This window comes from Eumetopias jubatus, unplaced genomic scaffold (genome assembly GCF_037043125.1).
Source record: "Eumetopias jubatus isolate StellerSeaLion01/CBP00866 unplaced genomic scaffold, mEumJub1_p1.0 scaffold_1, whole genome shotgun sequence".
NCBI classification, from domain to species: Eukaryota; Metazoa; Chordata; class Mammalia; order Carnivora; family Otariidae; genus Eumetopias; species Eumetopias jubatus.
In genome coordinates this window covers 80265892-80282291 of record NW_028274807.1, presented here as the reverse complement: position 1 = coordinate 80282291, position 16400 = coordinate 80265892, and the positions used below count along the sequence as shown (strand labels likewise).

General features: G+C 38.5%; 1 protein-coding gene across 4 annotated transcripts in view; it reads left to right on the top strand.

Moving 5' to 3' along the window:
- Positions 1-902: 902 nt before the first annotated feature.
- Positions 903-16400, top strand: part of SENP2 (SUMO specific peptidase 2) — a 31447-nt gene continuing 15949 nt past the window's right edge. Inside the window, exons 1-7 of one of the 4 annotated variants that reach the window (XM_088025143.1) lie at positions 903-1176; positions 3384-3439; positions 7937-8070; positions 8499-8565; positions 10381-10471; positions 13938-14106; positions 15842-15945. In XM_088025143.1, coding sequence (XP_087881269.1) covers positions 1076-1176; positions 3384-3439; positions 7937-8070; positions 8499-8565; positions 10381-10471; positions 13938-14106; positions 15842-15945 — 722 coding nt within the window. In that variant the 5' untranslated portion in view covers positions 903-1075. The remainder of the gene's footprint in view (positions 1177-3383; positions 3440-7936; positions 8071-8498; positions 8566-10380; positions 10472-13937; positions 14107-15841; positions 15946-16400) is intronic. The other 3 variants (XM_028100931.2, XM_028100933.2, XM_028100932.2) reach the window with 3 other exon arrangements.

Here is a 16400-nt window from a genome sequence, read left to right as displayed (position 1 = left end):
CACTAAAGAGGATGGGACTTTTTCCTCTTACTGATAATTAACCAGAAGTGTGACGTCTAGATAACAGAGGGAGAATTAATCAGCACTCCTTACCAGCCCGGGGGGGGGGGGGGGGGGGCGGAATCTCGACCAGTAGGTACTAGTAGGCCTCAGGTACCTCTCTACCTTAAGTAAAGCTTTCTTTGAGCTCTGCCCTTCCCTATCCCTTCCCAAGGTGTGGTTTTTCCTTTCTCTGGCTCCTACTGCACTTTGCACATAATTATCTTGTAATTTGTAATCATGTCTCTCCCAGTAGACTCACATCAAGGGCGAGGGATTGGCGCTCGTTCTCAGATCCTGGTTCCAATCCAGCTACACCACTAGTTAGCTTTGTGACTTTAGGCAAATTACTTAATCGCTCTATGTTTGATTTCCTTATTTATTAAAAATGGGCACAAGACTCCTCCCCATCGCCTAGCAGTGCTGGGAGAAATGCAGGTGACAATGTGTGTAAAGTACTAGACAGAAAGTATATGCAAACTAAAGGGCAGTTAGTAGGGTAAACATTTGTTAACTGATGTGAACTACCTTTATTTTGTGCCCTCAACAAACATTTACTGAGCAACTACTGTATTTCAGGCCTACGGAGCGCTCCCTCCCTCCGGGGTGGAGAAGCCTCACGTGTGGCCTGAGGGCCTTGTCCCGCGGGCAGTCTCGCGACTGGCTCCGCCGAAGGGAAAACCCCGCCCACAGCCTTTCCGATCTCGTCAGCGATTGGACTGGAACCGTCCCTCACTCATTCCGGTTGCTAGGTTCGGGAGGAGAAGGTGGGGGCGAATCTGCGCGTGCGCAGATTGAAGACGAAGATGCTTTCCGGTAGGGCGGGAGGAGGTGACGTCAGGAGTGGTGACGGTTGGGCGGGGGGGGGCCTCCTATAGCCCTCAGGACGTTTTATCTGTGGGCCCTCCGATAGCGTCACAAGTCGGCGACTGAGCCTTGGCGGTGGTGGCCGAGGCGGCGAAGGCGGCAGCGGCGGCGACAGCTCTGGGGTTTGCGTCTCGGGGTGTGTCGGCCGCCGCTGCTGCTTGGGCCTGGTATGTACAAATGGCTGGTTAGGATTCTCGGCACCATTTTCCGTTTCTGTGACCGGCCGGTGCCCCCAACCCGGGCCCTCCTGAAGAGGCGGCGCTCGAACAGGTGAGAGGAGAGGGGGCCGAGCGCCAGCCTGGCTGTACCTCCTTCCCCACCCGGGGCTTGGCGGGGAGAGCGCTGACCCAGCCAGGCAGGCCCTGCTCGGCCGAAACAGCTGGCCGGGCTAAGGCGGTGGAGGTGCGAGTCGCGGGTGTCCTGGTGACGTAATCGCTCCCTCCACGCTGTGCGGATGCGCTCCTGATGATGGAACGAGCTAGTTGTCTTTGGAGTGGCCCGCGATGGTTAGGATCTTTCATGTTCTTGTCAGAGCCCAAGCTGGTTGCTGTCAAATGGGGCTGTATCGTATCTTGCCACTCTTAGGTTGAAAACTAAAAATTGAAGGAATACTGTCTGTGTTGTGGTTCACTGTTTACGAAGCACACTCCCAAGTGTCATCGGTAGGCAGTTAAGTGCAGCTAAGGGAAGTGAGATTCATAGCTTGCCCAAAGCCGTTTTGACTGCAAGAATTGTTCTCTTAGCACCAAGAAACAGCAGCTGTTTTGTTCTGAAACAGCTGTCAAATTGTGTGTGTGTGTTTTGCGGGGGAGGGGGGTGGTACTGTGCTTTAGAGTTAGTGAATGAGGGGGAAAAATTAGGTGTCTCATTCCTTTAAAAAGATCACAGGTTTGTACTCTAAAATTCAGTTAAAATTTTGGGAAACCTAAAAGTTGGTTTGTCTCATTTCATACCACCTTGCTTGAGAATTAATCTAGAGAATAAAATACCATACCAATTCTATAAACTCCACCATCAACTTTTAGCGATCAAGTGTTAATTTCATTTTTTTTTTTTTAAATTAAGCCTCAAGATTGTTGAAGAGTGGTTTCTTGGAGCTTGAGAGAACAAGATGATTTAATACATGAGTCTGAGAATGCAGGTCATTGATGAAGTTGGCTGTTGGCTAATTCCATCATGTGTTCTAGAGAGCCCAAGGTTTCAACCTGTTCTTTTCTATCTTTTTGTGAAGTTGTTGTGAGGATCATTTGAGAACATGTTGTAAAGTACCTAAAATGATGCTTAATATATATAAGGATAGTATTTGTTTATTCTACCCCAAGGGCCTTGTGCCGAGGCTGGTGCATGATAGACACTTGGTGCGTATTTATTGAAGGAGAGAATGTTAATTCCCTCTCCCCTATCCTTTCTTTTCGCTGTGAATCCCTGCTTTCAAATAGATGGAACAGTGATTTGGAGATGAAAACCCTGTTCTTCACCACATATCCTTAATCTAAACCAGTTCTTCACAATGTAAGCCATTTTTCAGTCAAAATGAAGCCAGGAGATCTTATTGGGATTTTGAAGTTATGAACTGAATAGTATTCTCCTGGGATTTATTCTGTTCATTATTTTTGGTAAAACTGATCAATCATAATTATCATTAAAAAGATGATTATTAGTATATCATAAGCCTTTAACATTCTTGAGGTATAGGTCCAAAAACTTTCCCAAATTCCCCAGTTTTTTATTACCACTGTAATTTAGTTTCCATGATAGAAGTGCAGTTAAATAGAACAACTTTTCTGGCTAAGAATTCTATTTTAAGGCTTCTTATATTGTCTACCTCTAGTCAAGTAGAAGATGGCTTTCCTTGCAGGGGTGGGGGAGATGTCATCTTTCAAAAGGAAATTATTTGTTTTAAAATCATTTCTGGAGAGGGGCGCCTGGGTGGCTCAGTCGTTAAGCATCTGCCTTTGGCTCAGGTCATGATCCCAGGGTCCTGGGATCGAGTCCTGCATCAGGCTCCTGGCTCAGCGGGAAGCCTGCTTCTCCCTCTCCCACTCCCCCTGCTTGTGTTCCCTCTCTTGCTGTCTCTCTCTCTGTCAAATAAATATATAAAATCTTAAAAAAAATAAAAATAATAAAATCATTTCTGGAGAGAAAAAGGAAATACTAGTCCTAGGCTCTTACCTATGTTCATTTACTAGCCAAGTGATTTCTGGCCAGTTTCAAGTTTGTACTTTAGCCAGAGTACAGATTATCATTTGATAGGGAGTTTTGAGTCCCTTTGAAATAGTTTAAGCAATAGTGTTAAGACCTCAAATGGTAAAGCCCTACTATAGAGGAGTGTTTTCTTTGCAAGCATCAGTTGAATCTCATTTTTTTGACAAAGTGGATGAAGAGGACGTGTTGTATGCATACTAGGTTTACTTACAGAAATAGATGTGTGTATATGTACATATATATATATATTTTTTCTCTCTTTCTCTTTTCAGCACTTTGTTTTCTACAGTGGACGCTGATGAGATACCAGCCAAAAGACCAAGATTAGGTATTGAATATGATAATTTTTTTTAAGATTTATTTATTCATTTTGAGAGAGTGAGAATGAGAGAGAGAGAGAGAGAGCGCACATGAGAGGGGAGAGGGGCAGAGGGAGAAGCAGGCTCCCCGCCGAGCAGGGAGCCTGATGTGGGACTCGATCCCGGGACTCCAGGATCATGACCTGAGCCAAAGGCAGTCGCCCAACCAACTGAGCCACCTATGCATTGAATATGATAATTTTTAAAATTAGATTTTTTTTAAATAGGAAAAGTATATGTATGGAACAAAATTCAAAAGGTAAAAAGTATATGCAGTGAAAAGTAAGTCTCTTTCCTGTCCCTTTTCTACTCAGTTATCTTTTCTGAGGCAACCACTGTTAACCGGGACTTGAATATCTTTCCAGATAAATGAGGCTGTATGTTGAATATGTATTTTAAAATTTTCAATCTTCTATAAAGAAAAGGTGTTTTTTATTTTTGAGGAGAAAACATGGTAAAAATCTATTTCAAACTGAGTCATCTAGTTCACATAGCTGAGTGAATCTAATGTGTTGCCCCAAATTGTTTATTTCTCTGTATCCAGAGCGCTAGACATTGCTTGATAGAGGAGAACAAAACTAGATTAAAGGAAAAAGGGACAGTGGAGTGCTATAATAGTATTTCCTTTGTCTCAAAAATGAATGGGCATTTCGATCTACCTCCAGATGTGGTAGTTAAGAGTAGACATGCCTGTTAAGATTTCATTTAAATTCGATGAGTACTTACTGAGCATGTCTTACTGCTAAGCAATGTGTTAGGTTTTAAAGGAAAAAGAAAAAATGAGTAAGACAGGATCTCTATTTTTAGGGACCTTAACAATTGTATAGGTATATGCTTGTATCATTGAGGGTATAAGACAAGCATATAAATAATTACTAATGTCAGTAGAGATGTGATAAATGAAATAAGAAAGATAGTTACAAAATACTGTCTAATTTTCAGCTTATTAAAAGTCTCAGTAAATATTTGATGAAAGAGCGAGTATGTGAGATGGATCTTAAAGGATGGGTGGGATATCAATTCTACCCTTGAGTAGCCAGTGTATAATAGGCACTTAATAAATAGTTATTTAGGAGTATATTGTTACCTGCCCAGGAAGTAAGGACAAACCAGTGAGTAAATTATAGTGCTTCCTGTAAGATTCTGCCATACTTAGTGTCTATGTCCTGCAGGTTAAGTTATGCCCCTATCTCTCTGGTTTATTTATTTTATATATTCTGAAGAACCATTGCTTAAAAGTTGTCATTTCAGGGCATTTCTTTATGAATCAGTATGATTCTTTATGAATCAATAGGAAGGGAAAGCGTTCTAGGCAGAGGGAACAGTTATGGGAGAGTTGTGTAATTCAGGAAACAGTGAATAGAACTTGGGAAAAGTTGGCTAGAGAGAGGTGTATCCAATTAAGAGGACTTTGAATGCCAGATTTATACTAAATTCATTAGGACAGTATTTCGCAAAGCACAGGATAGATACCAGTTCAGGAAATGATTTTAGGGGATACAGCATTTCATAGCATTAAGTAGTATGTGAATTATGTAGAAAAAAGTTATATCTTTTTCATTTGTTTTTAATTTTCTGATTATTTCAAGCAGAAAATCTTGATTTAATGCTAATATGTTTTTAATACTCATCTACTACATGTGACTCTTTTTTTTTTTTTAATATTTTATTTATTTATTTGACAGAGAGAGAGAGATCACAAATAGGCAAACAGGCAGGCAGACGGAGAGGGAGAAGCAGGCTCCCTGCTGAGCACGGAGCCCGATGTGGGGCTCGATCCCAGTATGCTGGGATCATGCCCTGAGCCCAAGGCAGATGCTTAACCACCTGAGCCACCCAGGCGCCCCAACTTTCCCTTCTTTTAACAGGCCCAGCTAGAACTTACATTGTTACGTTTCATTTCTTTATAAGACAAACAATGTTTCTTTATGTTTATAGTAGTGATACAAAGTTACCTTTCAAATACATTTATTTAGCAAAAAATATGAATCAGTTTTAAACAGAAATGTAAATAAATAACAATGTGGTAAAGACCTTTGACACTGGTTACATCTGAAACTCATGTAGCATTATGTGTCAACTATCCTTCAATCAGAACAAAAGAAGAAAACCAAAAAGAACTTTGAGGGTGGTATTACAGAAGTTTCCTGAAATAATTATGGTAAGGATCTATTTCATGGACTTCCTTCCATGTTAAAGACCCCTCCCTCCATGATTTCCATGAAATATGTATTATAATTTTCTGAATGGCTACTATAGAAAGGAACCTAAACCAAGGGGGAAGCAGCAGGTAGCAGGTGTAATACTTATTGGCAGAGTTTGTAAAGGTCTACAGGAATGCATCTGATAGGACTCTCCGTGATGATGCCTGTTGAGCACTTGAAATGAGGTCAGTGTGACTGAGGACCTGAATTTAATTTTAATTAAATATAAACTTAGGTGACTACATGTGGCCACCGGCAACTATGTTGGACAATACAACTCTCTTGTTTGCTTTTGAGAGGAAAAAACAAAAGGAGGGTAAAAGGAAAAAGAAGGCCTTAGAATCGCAGACTCATGACCTTAGAGATGAAAGGAATTTTAAGAGATCTAACTTAGTCTATTGTGAGGAAAGTAAGGTGGTCTTTTCCCCATTTTACAGATGAAACAGGCCCCCCTCCTCCTCCCCTTCTCCCCTCCTCTTCTTCCTCCTCCTTTTTTGAGTTATTGAGATCTTTTTGGCATAATCTCGAGGAATACTCAGATTTTGACAAATTCGTAGGAAAATAAGTATTACAATACTTTTTAGCATCCACTATTTAACTCTCTTAGTTATTAGGAATACCCCATGCCCCCTGGGGTCTGGATTACAGGCTCTGGGTTAAGCACCAATCTCTAAAGCTTACATTCTTCCACTTAAGAAAGTACAGCTGAATATAAGTGATATCCCTCAACATTACTAGAGGGATAACCGGGAATTCTCTAAGTCTTAAAACGAGAAACAAGTAATTTGCAAACTTTGATACTTTTACCTATTCTCTAGATACAAATTACTTCAAATTGCATTCTGCTTTACTTAGCTGTCACATCCTCCCTGTTGTTTAAGTTATTCCCCTATTATTCTATTTCTGTTTTATATGTTCTGGAGTGCTTGTTGTTTTAAAGCCACCATTTCAATTTCAGGCTTTTTTTCTCTAAAGCACAATGCGGGTAAAATGATGGTCTCTTTCTCTCAAACTAGTGCTTTAAAATACCCTCAACTGGGAAATAGAAAGGAAATTGTAGAGAACCAGTCAGTAGTGTAGGAAATGAGAAAGGAGTAGTGTCATAAAAGGAGGAAGTGTGGCAAGCACTGAAATCTACCCCTCCCCCTTATTTATTTACTTACTTATTTTGTAATCTTTATTTTTCGTGGCAGGGAGGGGTACATCAGATCTAACACATCTCAGTAGAGGGATAGCCTTATTTCATCATAGATGTATAAGAGTTGCATGTTTTATGCTTTGCTAATTCTACCCTTGAGTAGCCAGTGTATAATAGGCATTTAATAAATAGTTATTTAGGAGTATATTGTTACCTGCCCAGGAAGTAAGGACAAACCAGTGAGTAAATTATAGTGCTTCCTGTAAGATTCTGCCATACTTAGTGTCTACGTCCTACAGGTTAAGTTATGCCCCTATCTCTCTGGTTTATTTATTTTATATATTCTGAAGAACCATTGCTTAAAAGTTGTCATTTCAGGGCATTTCTTTATGAATCAGTATGTGATTTGCTGAAGTGATGATTTCATGTTTTGGAGCATTCCAGAAGAGATAATCTTGTTAAAAAACAAAAATCACAGGGTGCCTGGTGGGGCATGCAACTCTTGAACTTGGGGTCCTGAGTTCACACCCCACATTGGGCCTAGAGCTTACTTTAAAAAACCAACGAACCAACCAAACAAACAAACAAAAACAGGAGCACCTGGCTAGCTTTGTTGGTAGAGCATGTGACTCTCTTTCTTTTTTTCTTTTTTTTGAGAGAGAGAGAGAAAGTGTGCATGAGGGGGCGGGGCGGGAGGGGCAGAGGGAGAGAGAGAATCTTAAGGAGGCTCCACGACCAGCATGGAGCTCAGTCTGGGGCTCGATCTCACAACCATGAGATTATGACCTGAGCTGAAGTCAGGAGTTGGATACTCAACTGACTGAGCCACCCAGGTGTCCTGCATGTGACTCTTGATCTCAGGGTTGTAAGTTCAAGCCCCACGTTGGGTATGGAGCCTGCCTAAAACAAAACAACCCCAAAACCCAGAATCACAATACTGGAATTCTAGTTATTCAGATAAAAGGAAAGTTACTTTTATGGATACCTACTTATCTCAGTGATTGGAAAATAGGACTTCTAATAGAGATTGAGAGAGGCCTTTTCTAAAATATAATCTTATTTTTTTGCTAGAAGTTTATTATTCTATATTTATATGTATATGTAATCTATATTATATTGTCTAGATTATTTCATTCACCAAGTCAAAACCAGTCTCTACAATGCTGCCAGCTTATTTGGATTCCCATTCCAGCTGACCACAAAACCCATGGTAACTTCTGCTTGTAATGGAACACGGAATGTGGCCCCTTCAGGAGAGGTCAGTGGGGATAGGGTTCCATTGGGGCTACTGATCTTTGTACTTATTCATTAAAGTTAAATTTTAGAAATATTCTTTTTAGGAATTGAGTGGAATGACTTCTTTCCAGAAATGTTGATGTCTTTATTAGCCTTGATATAAAGGCCAAGAAGTTAAAGATTAAGAAATTACACATTAAAAAAATATTTATAAAGAGTCTAATTACTAGTACATCTGCTTTTCTTGTTTAAGTATGTGTAAAGAACCTGAAATAGTTATTTTATATATAATTTTGTGAGTCTTCACCAATTAAACTTTTGGTCTTACTGATGGTATCTCTTCTGTGAGCTAGTGAAATAATCACCAATAGAGTGATTTTTTTTTATATAAAAAACGTATTTAAATTCTAAAATTGAGATACTACAGAGGTGATTCTATTTGATTTTAAGGTATTTTCGAACTCTTCATCTTGTGAACTGACAGGTTCTGGATCCTGGAACAACATGCTGAAACTGGGTGAGGTGGTCAAAAATCTTTCTGCTTTCCTGTACCTCTTTCTGCCTCTTTTCTGAGTTTTGAGAATATGAAAGGAAAACAAACACTGAGTTGGGTTGGGATGAGAACACAGACATATTCTCTCTACCTTCTAAAAATTATTAAATAGTTTTCTTCTAGAATTGTTATTGAATTTATTGTTTGTGTTTTCTATTTGTATTATTGGTGTCCTTAATGTGACTTAGTTCAGAGTTCATTCATTAAACAAATAAAAACATTTCCTGGGAGCTTACTCTGTGTCAGGCATGTGTTATCAAGGATAACAAAAGGACAAAATAATAAGTAAAACCTTTCATAACAAAATACAAAACAAATAATAAGATAATAAAACCCTGTCTTTAAGGGACATCATCTGATTAGGGAGCAACTTTAGGTTTCCAGTTCTCATAGTTTTATGCATTAGGAACCTCCATGTCATTCTTGGAGCCCAAAATTGAATTGTAATTATTGTACATAACTGTATAAAATTCTGTCATGGGGAAAAATAGGAAGAATCCAGACTCCTGAAAATGACTGTGATCTCTGTCACACAGGCCTATAAAGTTTGAGAGAAAGGGATAAAAGCTTTTAGAAAAGTTGTGGGTTCTGAAGTCAAAAGTGGAAGAAACTAAGGAAATGATAAAAGAAACTAAGGAAATAAATGAAACTAAGGAAATGATAAATGATAAAATGATAAGGAAATGATACTACCTTACAGTAATAAGTTTCCTTCTCAAGCTTTTTAAGTAAAGTCTCTCTGGTGGCAGAGAAGAGCAAAGGGGAGTAAATGCATACCCCTGAGTCTGAGAATCTAATTCCAGAGGACCTGAAACAAAGACGATATTTTTTTGGAGTCTTTCATTTCATCTTAAAAGTTAATACAAATTAGATTTTATAATCTATTCATACTGTTTGAATCTGTAAATGTTAAAAATTATTTACCATTAAAATGGACACATGGAAGGGATGGTACTGTCTTGTGCCTGAGGTATCAGCACTATATTTCTGTGTGTTCGTGTAGCCTTGTCAGAGAAGCACAGGTATTCCTGGGGCAGGTTTCTTGTATAAAGGAGTCTACAGTCTCTTATCTGAAACCCTTGAAGATGTGCTGGGGAATTTAGAATTTTTCATATCTTAGATATATTGTCTTTTTTGAATATTGTTTTAAAAATCCCATTAGAATTGAACATTGGTTCAAATCAGGTTTTGCAAACAAAGGAATTCAGGTCAGTTTAAGTTTTGCTGCTACAGACTTGTGAAAAAACATTCAGTTTTAGATCTCTTTACATTTTGGAGTCTTCAGGGGCTCCACAGTTGTGCTGTAGCTTCAGCAGCAAATGTGGCTGATGAAAGTTTGGTTACCCTTTTTCGAAGTATAGTAACCATCTCATAAGTGTTGGAAGCTTCCAGTGAAATGTAGTAACATATAGTAGGTTTTCATTTAAAAAAAACTTCTGTTTTCTTGGGTAAAAGAAATGATTCGAACAACTCAATTGGATTAGAATACATGGAGTTTGTATCATTGAGTTCTTCATGCTTCTTGATGGTTCCAGCAAGTGAAACTTGAAAAGCTTACCTGTGAATTTTTATTGTCTCTCTGAGATCAAAGACAAACTAAGCACTATTGCTTTTTCTTCAGCTTTTACAGTTTGTTCTGGATCTCTGTATAGTAATAGCATTTGAAAGAATAAGATATTTAGTTCTACAGCGTAGACTGTTCACAGATTTTCTAATGCAGACTGTTGACAGGTTTGGGCTTTTTTTTTTTTACAATTACAAATGCATTTTTTAAAATAGGTAATAAATCTCCTAATGGAATAAGTGACTATCCGAAGATCAGAGTGACAGTAACCCGAGATCAGCCCCGCAGAGTCCTGCCTTCCTTTGGGTAAGTGTTAAATTCTGCCTTTTTGTAAATGGAAACTTAGCACTTAGGTGTTCACTCTTGGTAGGCATTCCCACTTTTGTTCTATTATGTAAGCTTGTTAAGTAAGTACTCTGAGGTTAGTAACTTGCCAGATGTCATACAGCTGTTGAGAGATTTGAACTCAGGTATGTGTTACTTTCTCTGTACTATATAGCCTATGCTTATAGCATCTGATTTTGAAAACCTTTTAAAAAGGATTTGTTGCTCACTTCTAAACTTAATTTTTTTTAAAGGATTTTATTTATTTATTTGAGAGAGAGCGAGCACAAGCAGTGGGGAGGGGCAGAGGGGGAGGGCGAGGGAGAGTATCTCCAGCAACTCCATGGTGAGTGTGGAGCCCCACACAGGGCTCAGTCCCATGACCCTGAGATTACAGCTGGAGCCGAAACCATGAGTTGGACACTTAACTGACTGAGCCACTCAAGCGCCCCTAAACTTTATTTTTTTATTTTTTTATGTTAATTCCAGTACAGTTAACATACAGTATTATATTAGTTTCAGGTGTATAATCTAGTGATTCAACAATTCTACACATTACGTGGTGCTCATCATGATAAGTGTACTCTTTAATCCCCATCAGCTATTTTACCCATCCCCCTACCCACCTTCCCTAAAGTTTATTTATTTCTTCCCTAAACTTTATTTTTGAAGTATAATATGCATATGGAAAATGCAGAAACCATGATGAATTTTCATATACTGAACACACATCAGTTTTGTGAAATGTTCTTCTTTTAGTAGTAATTTTCTTCTTTCTGTGTTCTCACATTCTAGAATTTCTATTTCTTGGATATTATTTTTCTAATTTTTCTCTAGATTGATCTGATTGATCTAATTTTTGTATATATTCTCTTCTTTTGTTGTTCTTCTTTCCCCTAAAAACGAAATCTTTTACTGATTTTTTTTTTTTTGGATGTCATAGTTTTTAAGTAGGAAGAGTCCTCCCACTCCCTCCTCCCATGGTTTTTTATTGCTCTAAGAATCTTATTCTTATTAAAAGAGGCAAAAAAAGGGGCTGCCTGGCTGACTCAGTTGGTGGAGCATGCGATCTCTTGATTTCAGGCTTGTGGGTTCCAGCCCCCTGTTGGTCACAGAGATTACTTAAAAAAAAAAGAGGCAAAGATGTATGCAGTACCTTTTCTTATTTCTCTAAAGCTGTTAATTATTTGAAAATTTCTTCTTCTCCCTACTTTGTTTCCTCTGAATTCCTTTCCCCACTTTGGTTTATTTTGGTCTTTTCTTTCATATTAGAGTCTTTTTTTTTTAATTGAGCTATAACATATTAATTTCAGGTCTACAACATAATGATTCGATATTTGTATATATTATTGAAATGATCACTATAATAAGTTTAATGTCCATCACCATACAGAGTTACAAATTTTTTTTTTGTGATGAGAACTTTTAAGATCTACTCTCTTAGTAACTTTCAAATATACAACATGATAATAACTGTAGTTACCATGCTGTGCATTACATCCCATGACCTACTTATTTGATAACTGGAGGTTTGTACCTATGAATTTAGGTTTGTTTGCTTTTTTAAGATTCTACATGTAAGTGAATCATATTTGTCTTTCTCTGACTGACTTACTTAACATCATACCCTCAGGGTCCATCTGTGTTGTTTCAAATGGCAAGATTTCCTTCTTTTTGATGGTTGAATAACATTTCAGTGTATATTTTCTCTATCCACTCATCCATTGATGGACACTTAGCTTGCTTCCATGTCTTGGCTGCTGTAAATAATGCTTAGGTGAACATGGGCATGCAGATAATCTTTTCATATTAGAGTCTTTGTTCAAATATCTGGCAATCTTTGGCTCTCCATTCCTGTTTAAGAGTGAGACATTAACAGAAAAGCAGCCCCTTTGGAGTCGGATAAATAGCTGATTGTAGGGCTGAGAGAAAGTATGAACAAGTATCATTTTTTTATTTCTCATTTAATTCCATCACAGTCAGAGAATATACTGTAGTATAATTTCAGTTCTTTAAAATATGTTAACATCTGTTTTATGTCCTAGAATATGGTCTGTGTGGGTGATGTTCAATGTGCACTTGAAAAGAATATGTATTCTACTGTTGTTAGGTGGAATGTTCTATAATTGTCACACAGATCAAGTTGGCTAATAATGTTTTACAAGTCTTACTGATTTTCTATTTTTTTGCTGATTGATAAATGAGGAGTGTTGATGTTTTCTACCATAATTATGGATTTGTCTACTTCTCCATCTAATTATGTTAGTGTTTGCCTTCATGTATTTTAAAACTCTGCAGATGGTAGTACACTTGACCCAGATTCACCAGTTGTTACCATTTTGCCACATTTGCTTCATCACGCTCTGTCATATATACCTATTTTTTTTTGAAGCATTTAAGAGTACGTCTTAGACTCAATGCCCCTTTAATCCTAAGTGCATGAGTATGTTTATTTTTTAAGAGTGAGGACATTCACTTATATAATCACAGATAAAATCAGAAAATTTAACATCGATACAATACTATTATGTAATCTCATTTAAATTTTTTTATTATAGAGATGGTTTTTTCTGGTCCAGGATTCAGTGCAGGATCATGTGCTACATTTAATTTTCATGTCTTTTTGATCTCCTTTAATCTGGAACAATTCCTTAGCCTTTCTTTGTCTTTGATGGCATGGATATTTTTTAAAGAGTAGAAGGCATTTCTTTTGTAGAATGTTCCCTAATTTTGTCTGATGTTTACTCATTACTTGTTCAAGAGTATGCAGGTATTTTTTTTTTTTTTTGTAAAAATACTACATCAGTGGCTTACATCTTTTTTAAAACATCACATCAAGAGGGGTAGGATACCAGTTTGACACATTATTGGTAACTGCAGGAGAGGCAGGCTCTGTCACCACCAACAAGGACTAGGTAGGTGCTTCATGGCTTCCATTTCTTTAGCATTTATTAATTTAGCATTCAGTAGATATTTACTGAGTACCTTTTGGCATAGATCCTGTACTAGGTAGGATACAATAGTGAAAGGATGTAATCTCTGTTTTCATGGAATTTAAAGTTTAGTGTGGGATGTAGACATTAAATAAATAATGACACCAGTAGTTAATTCCAGTGGTGCCAGGTGACTAAAGGAGAAGTGTGGTACCAGAGGAGGGTATGTGTCACAGGAGGGCTAAATCCAGAGTTGTGGTTGGACAGTTGGGCCCGAGGAGGAAGGCAGAGGCTTTCGTGTGGCAGTTCTGGTGACCACAAATAGACATTCCATAGTGGAGTGCCCTCTGCTCTAGAGATAGATACAACTTTTGTGAATGGTAGTTGTCTGATTTGACAAGAGCAGGCTTAACCTAGGACACGCAGCTTCATCACAGGATGGTCTGGGAGCTTAAATTCTGGCAATTTAAGGAGTCTGGTGGTAACTTTTTCTTTTCTTTTTTTCTCTCTCTCAGTTTTACTTTGAACTCAGAGGGGTATAACAGAAGACCAGGTGGCCGTCGTCATAGCAAAGGCCCTTCAGAGAGTTCCTTAACCTGGAAGCCTCAGGAACAGGTTGTAACAGAGATGATTTCTGAAGAGGGTGGCAAGGGTCTGAGGCGTCCCCACTGTACCGTGGAGGAGGTAAGCCCTTTTAGCCTCTTATCACTTTAAAAAAATAGTTTATGAATTTTTAGGGGAATAAATAATATGTGTACTGGAGTACAGAACTCAAAAGGGATGGAAAGGTATACTGTGACTGTAAATTTCCTAGTCTCCCTTCCAGGACCTGACCCCAAGACCCTGTCTGATGGTTAGCAAGTAGCCACTGATACTTGAACATACCCTTCTGGAGATACTGTATACATACATAATTTAGTCAATTATCAGATTTTTTTTTTCCCCACTATAGGGCAGAAAAAGGAATCATGCTAGGAAGAGAAGAGATTCTATTCATTTTGGGTGTGTGAATTCTTCTGCTAACTTGTTTCTTTTATAAGGCGTAATTGTGACTACGGAAGAGAAGTAAACAGGGAACGTGTCCTGTTTTTCCTTTTTCAGGGCACTTAGCATGATGTCTTCATCAGCAGTCTTCTTTTTACTTCCCTCTTGAGATCTTTGCTTATTCTAGGAGAAGTTAGAATTATTCCTGTACTTGACATTTCCCAGGACCATCACCTATTGCAATTTGCTAGATGGTTTTCTGAGCCATTTAGTTTCGTTAGTCAAAGAATTATCTGTTTGAGGTTCAGGTGCTGTGCTAGTTGTCAGCAATTCAAAAATTGAATAAAATGAGGCCCTGTCCCCTAGGAGCTTGTAATCAACAGAGCCAAGCAGAGAGAGGAACGGACTGAAGTAGGCTTCAGTACCTCTTAGATGAGAAATCAGAGATGGGACTGAGCAAAAATATTTATATGCACAGGATACACTCTAAAATAGTAGAAGGTAATATTAGCAAATGCATATTCATTGGTTAAGGGTAATATAAGTTAGAGAGACGAGCCTGAGTCTCAGATTTCAGTCTTGGATAAATACGTGTCACTGACCAAGATACCCTGTGTGTTTAGGGGGAAGATGATGACTTCAGTTTTGGACATTGTTTAAAGTGCCTGTGAAACACGCAAGAAGACCTGTCCCGTAGACTCTTGGATATAGGTGATGAGAGTTATGAGAAGAAGGCAGGGTTAGAGACACATTTCTGAATCTTCTGTATATTGGTGTTTGATAAATCAAGGGAGTTGGAGAGAGTACTCAGGGAAAGAATGTAGTGTGAGAAAAGAGAGAATGGGCAGACCATTGGCATTGGAGGGCAGGCAGAAGAAATAATTGGCAGTGGAGACTGAGAAGATAAGAAGAAATCAGGAATGTATTGTCTAGGAAGGCAAAGGGAGGTCAGCAGGGTGAGGTGTTGGAGAGAGAGGTCAAGTAACATAAGGCTGAGAAAATGTCTGCTGGATCTGGCCGCGGAAGTCATTGGTGACTTTGATGTGACCAGATCCATTTTGGAAACTGAATGTTCTGAATATGCAGGTGGATTATTTCTGTTGAGTTTTTTGTGGTTGACAAAAACTGCTGTCAATAACCCAGATGCCATCAGAGTCTAGCAGTTAATGTAAATGAGTGGAGCAGGCTGGAGTGAGTGGCCCATCTAAGGAGAATAGCCCTACACAGCTCCAGATCACTGATTCAGGTTTTTGAAAGAGGCCAGATTTTTAGATTTTTCTTTTCAAATTTATAAAGTTGGTAATTCAAAGAAATTTAAAAAGTGTTGGCAAATAAAACACATCTGTGGGCTGCATTTGACCTCTTAGTCTCCGTTTATGATTTAATGATAGCTTTAACATGTTAACACTTAAGTGACATCCTTTCTTTTATTTAGGGTGTTCAAAAAGAGGAAAGAGAGAAATACCGAAGGTTATTGGAGCGACTTAAAGAAAGTGGTCATGGAAACTCTGTTCCTCCTGTAACTCCAACTTATCACAGGTAAAACTGAGCTAACAAAATCAGTGCTTTGCCACACATCTTTTTACTTATTTTTGGAGAGGGGATTGGCGAGAAAGGCTTTGTTGAAAAAAGAGGTTTGCGTTGAGAGAACTATCCTTATAATTTGCCTGAATGTTGTATCTAGTAATGAGATATACGGAGCCACGGTGGTTTTACAAAATAGAGTTTTCGTTTAGCTTTAGAATTTTTTGTTCACATGAACTCTTGAAACTCTGATATAGAAAAATAGAATTACAGGTTGAAATCAGGTTCTTAGGGAGTAGAGAGTTTTTTCAACCTCTCCAGCACACACATTTCCCTTAGTCTCTTGTCTTTTTCTGTCTTTCCCCCCTCTTCCTTTCCTACCCAGTTATCCCTTCCTCCCACCCTAGCCTCTCTCACTGATACGCACACAGTCCCTGTGGCATGTCAGTGAATGCATTTGTGTATGATTG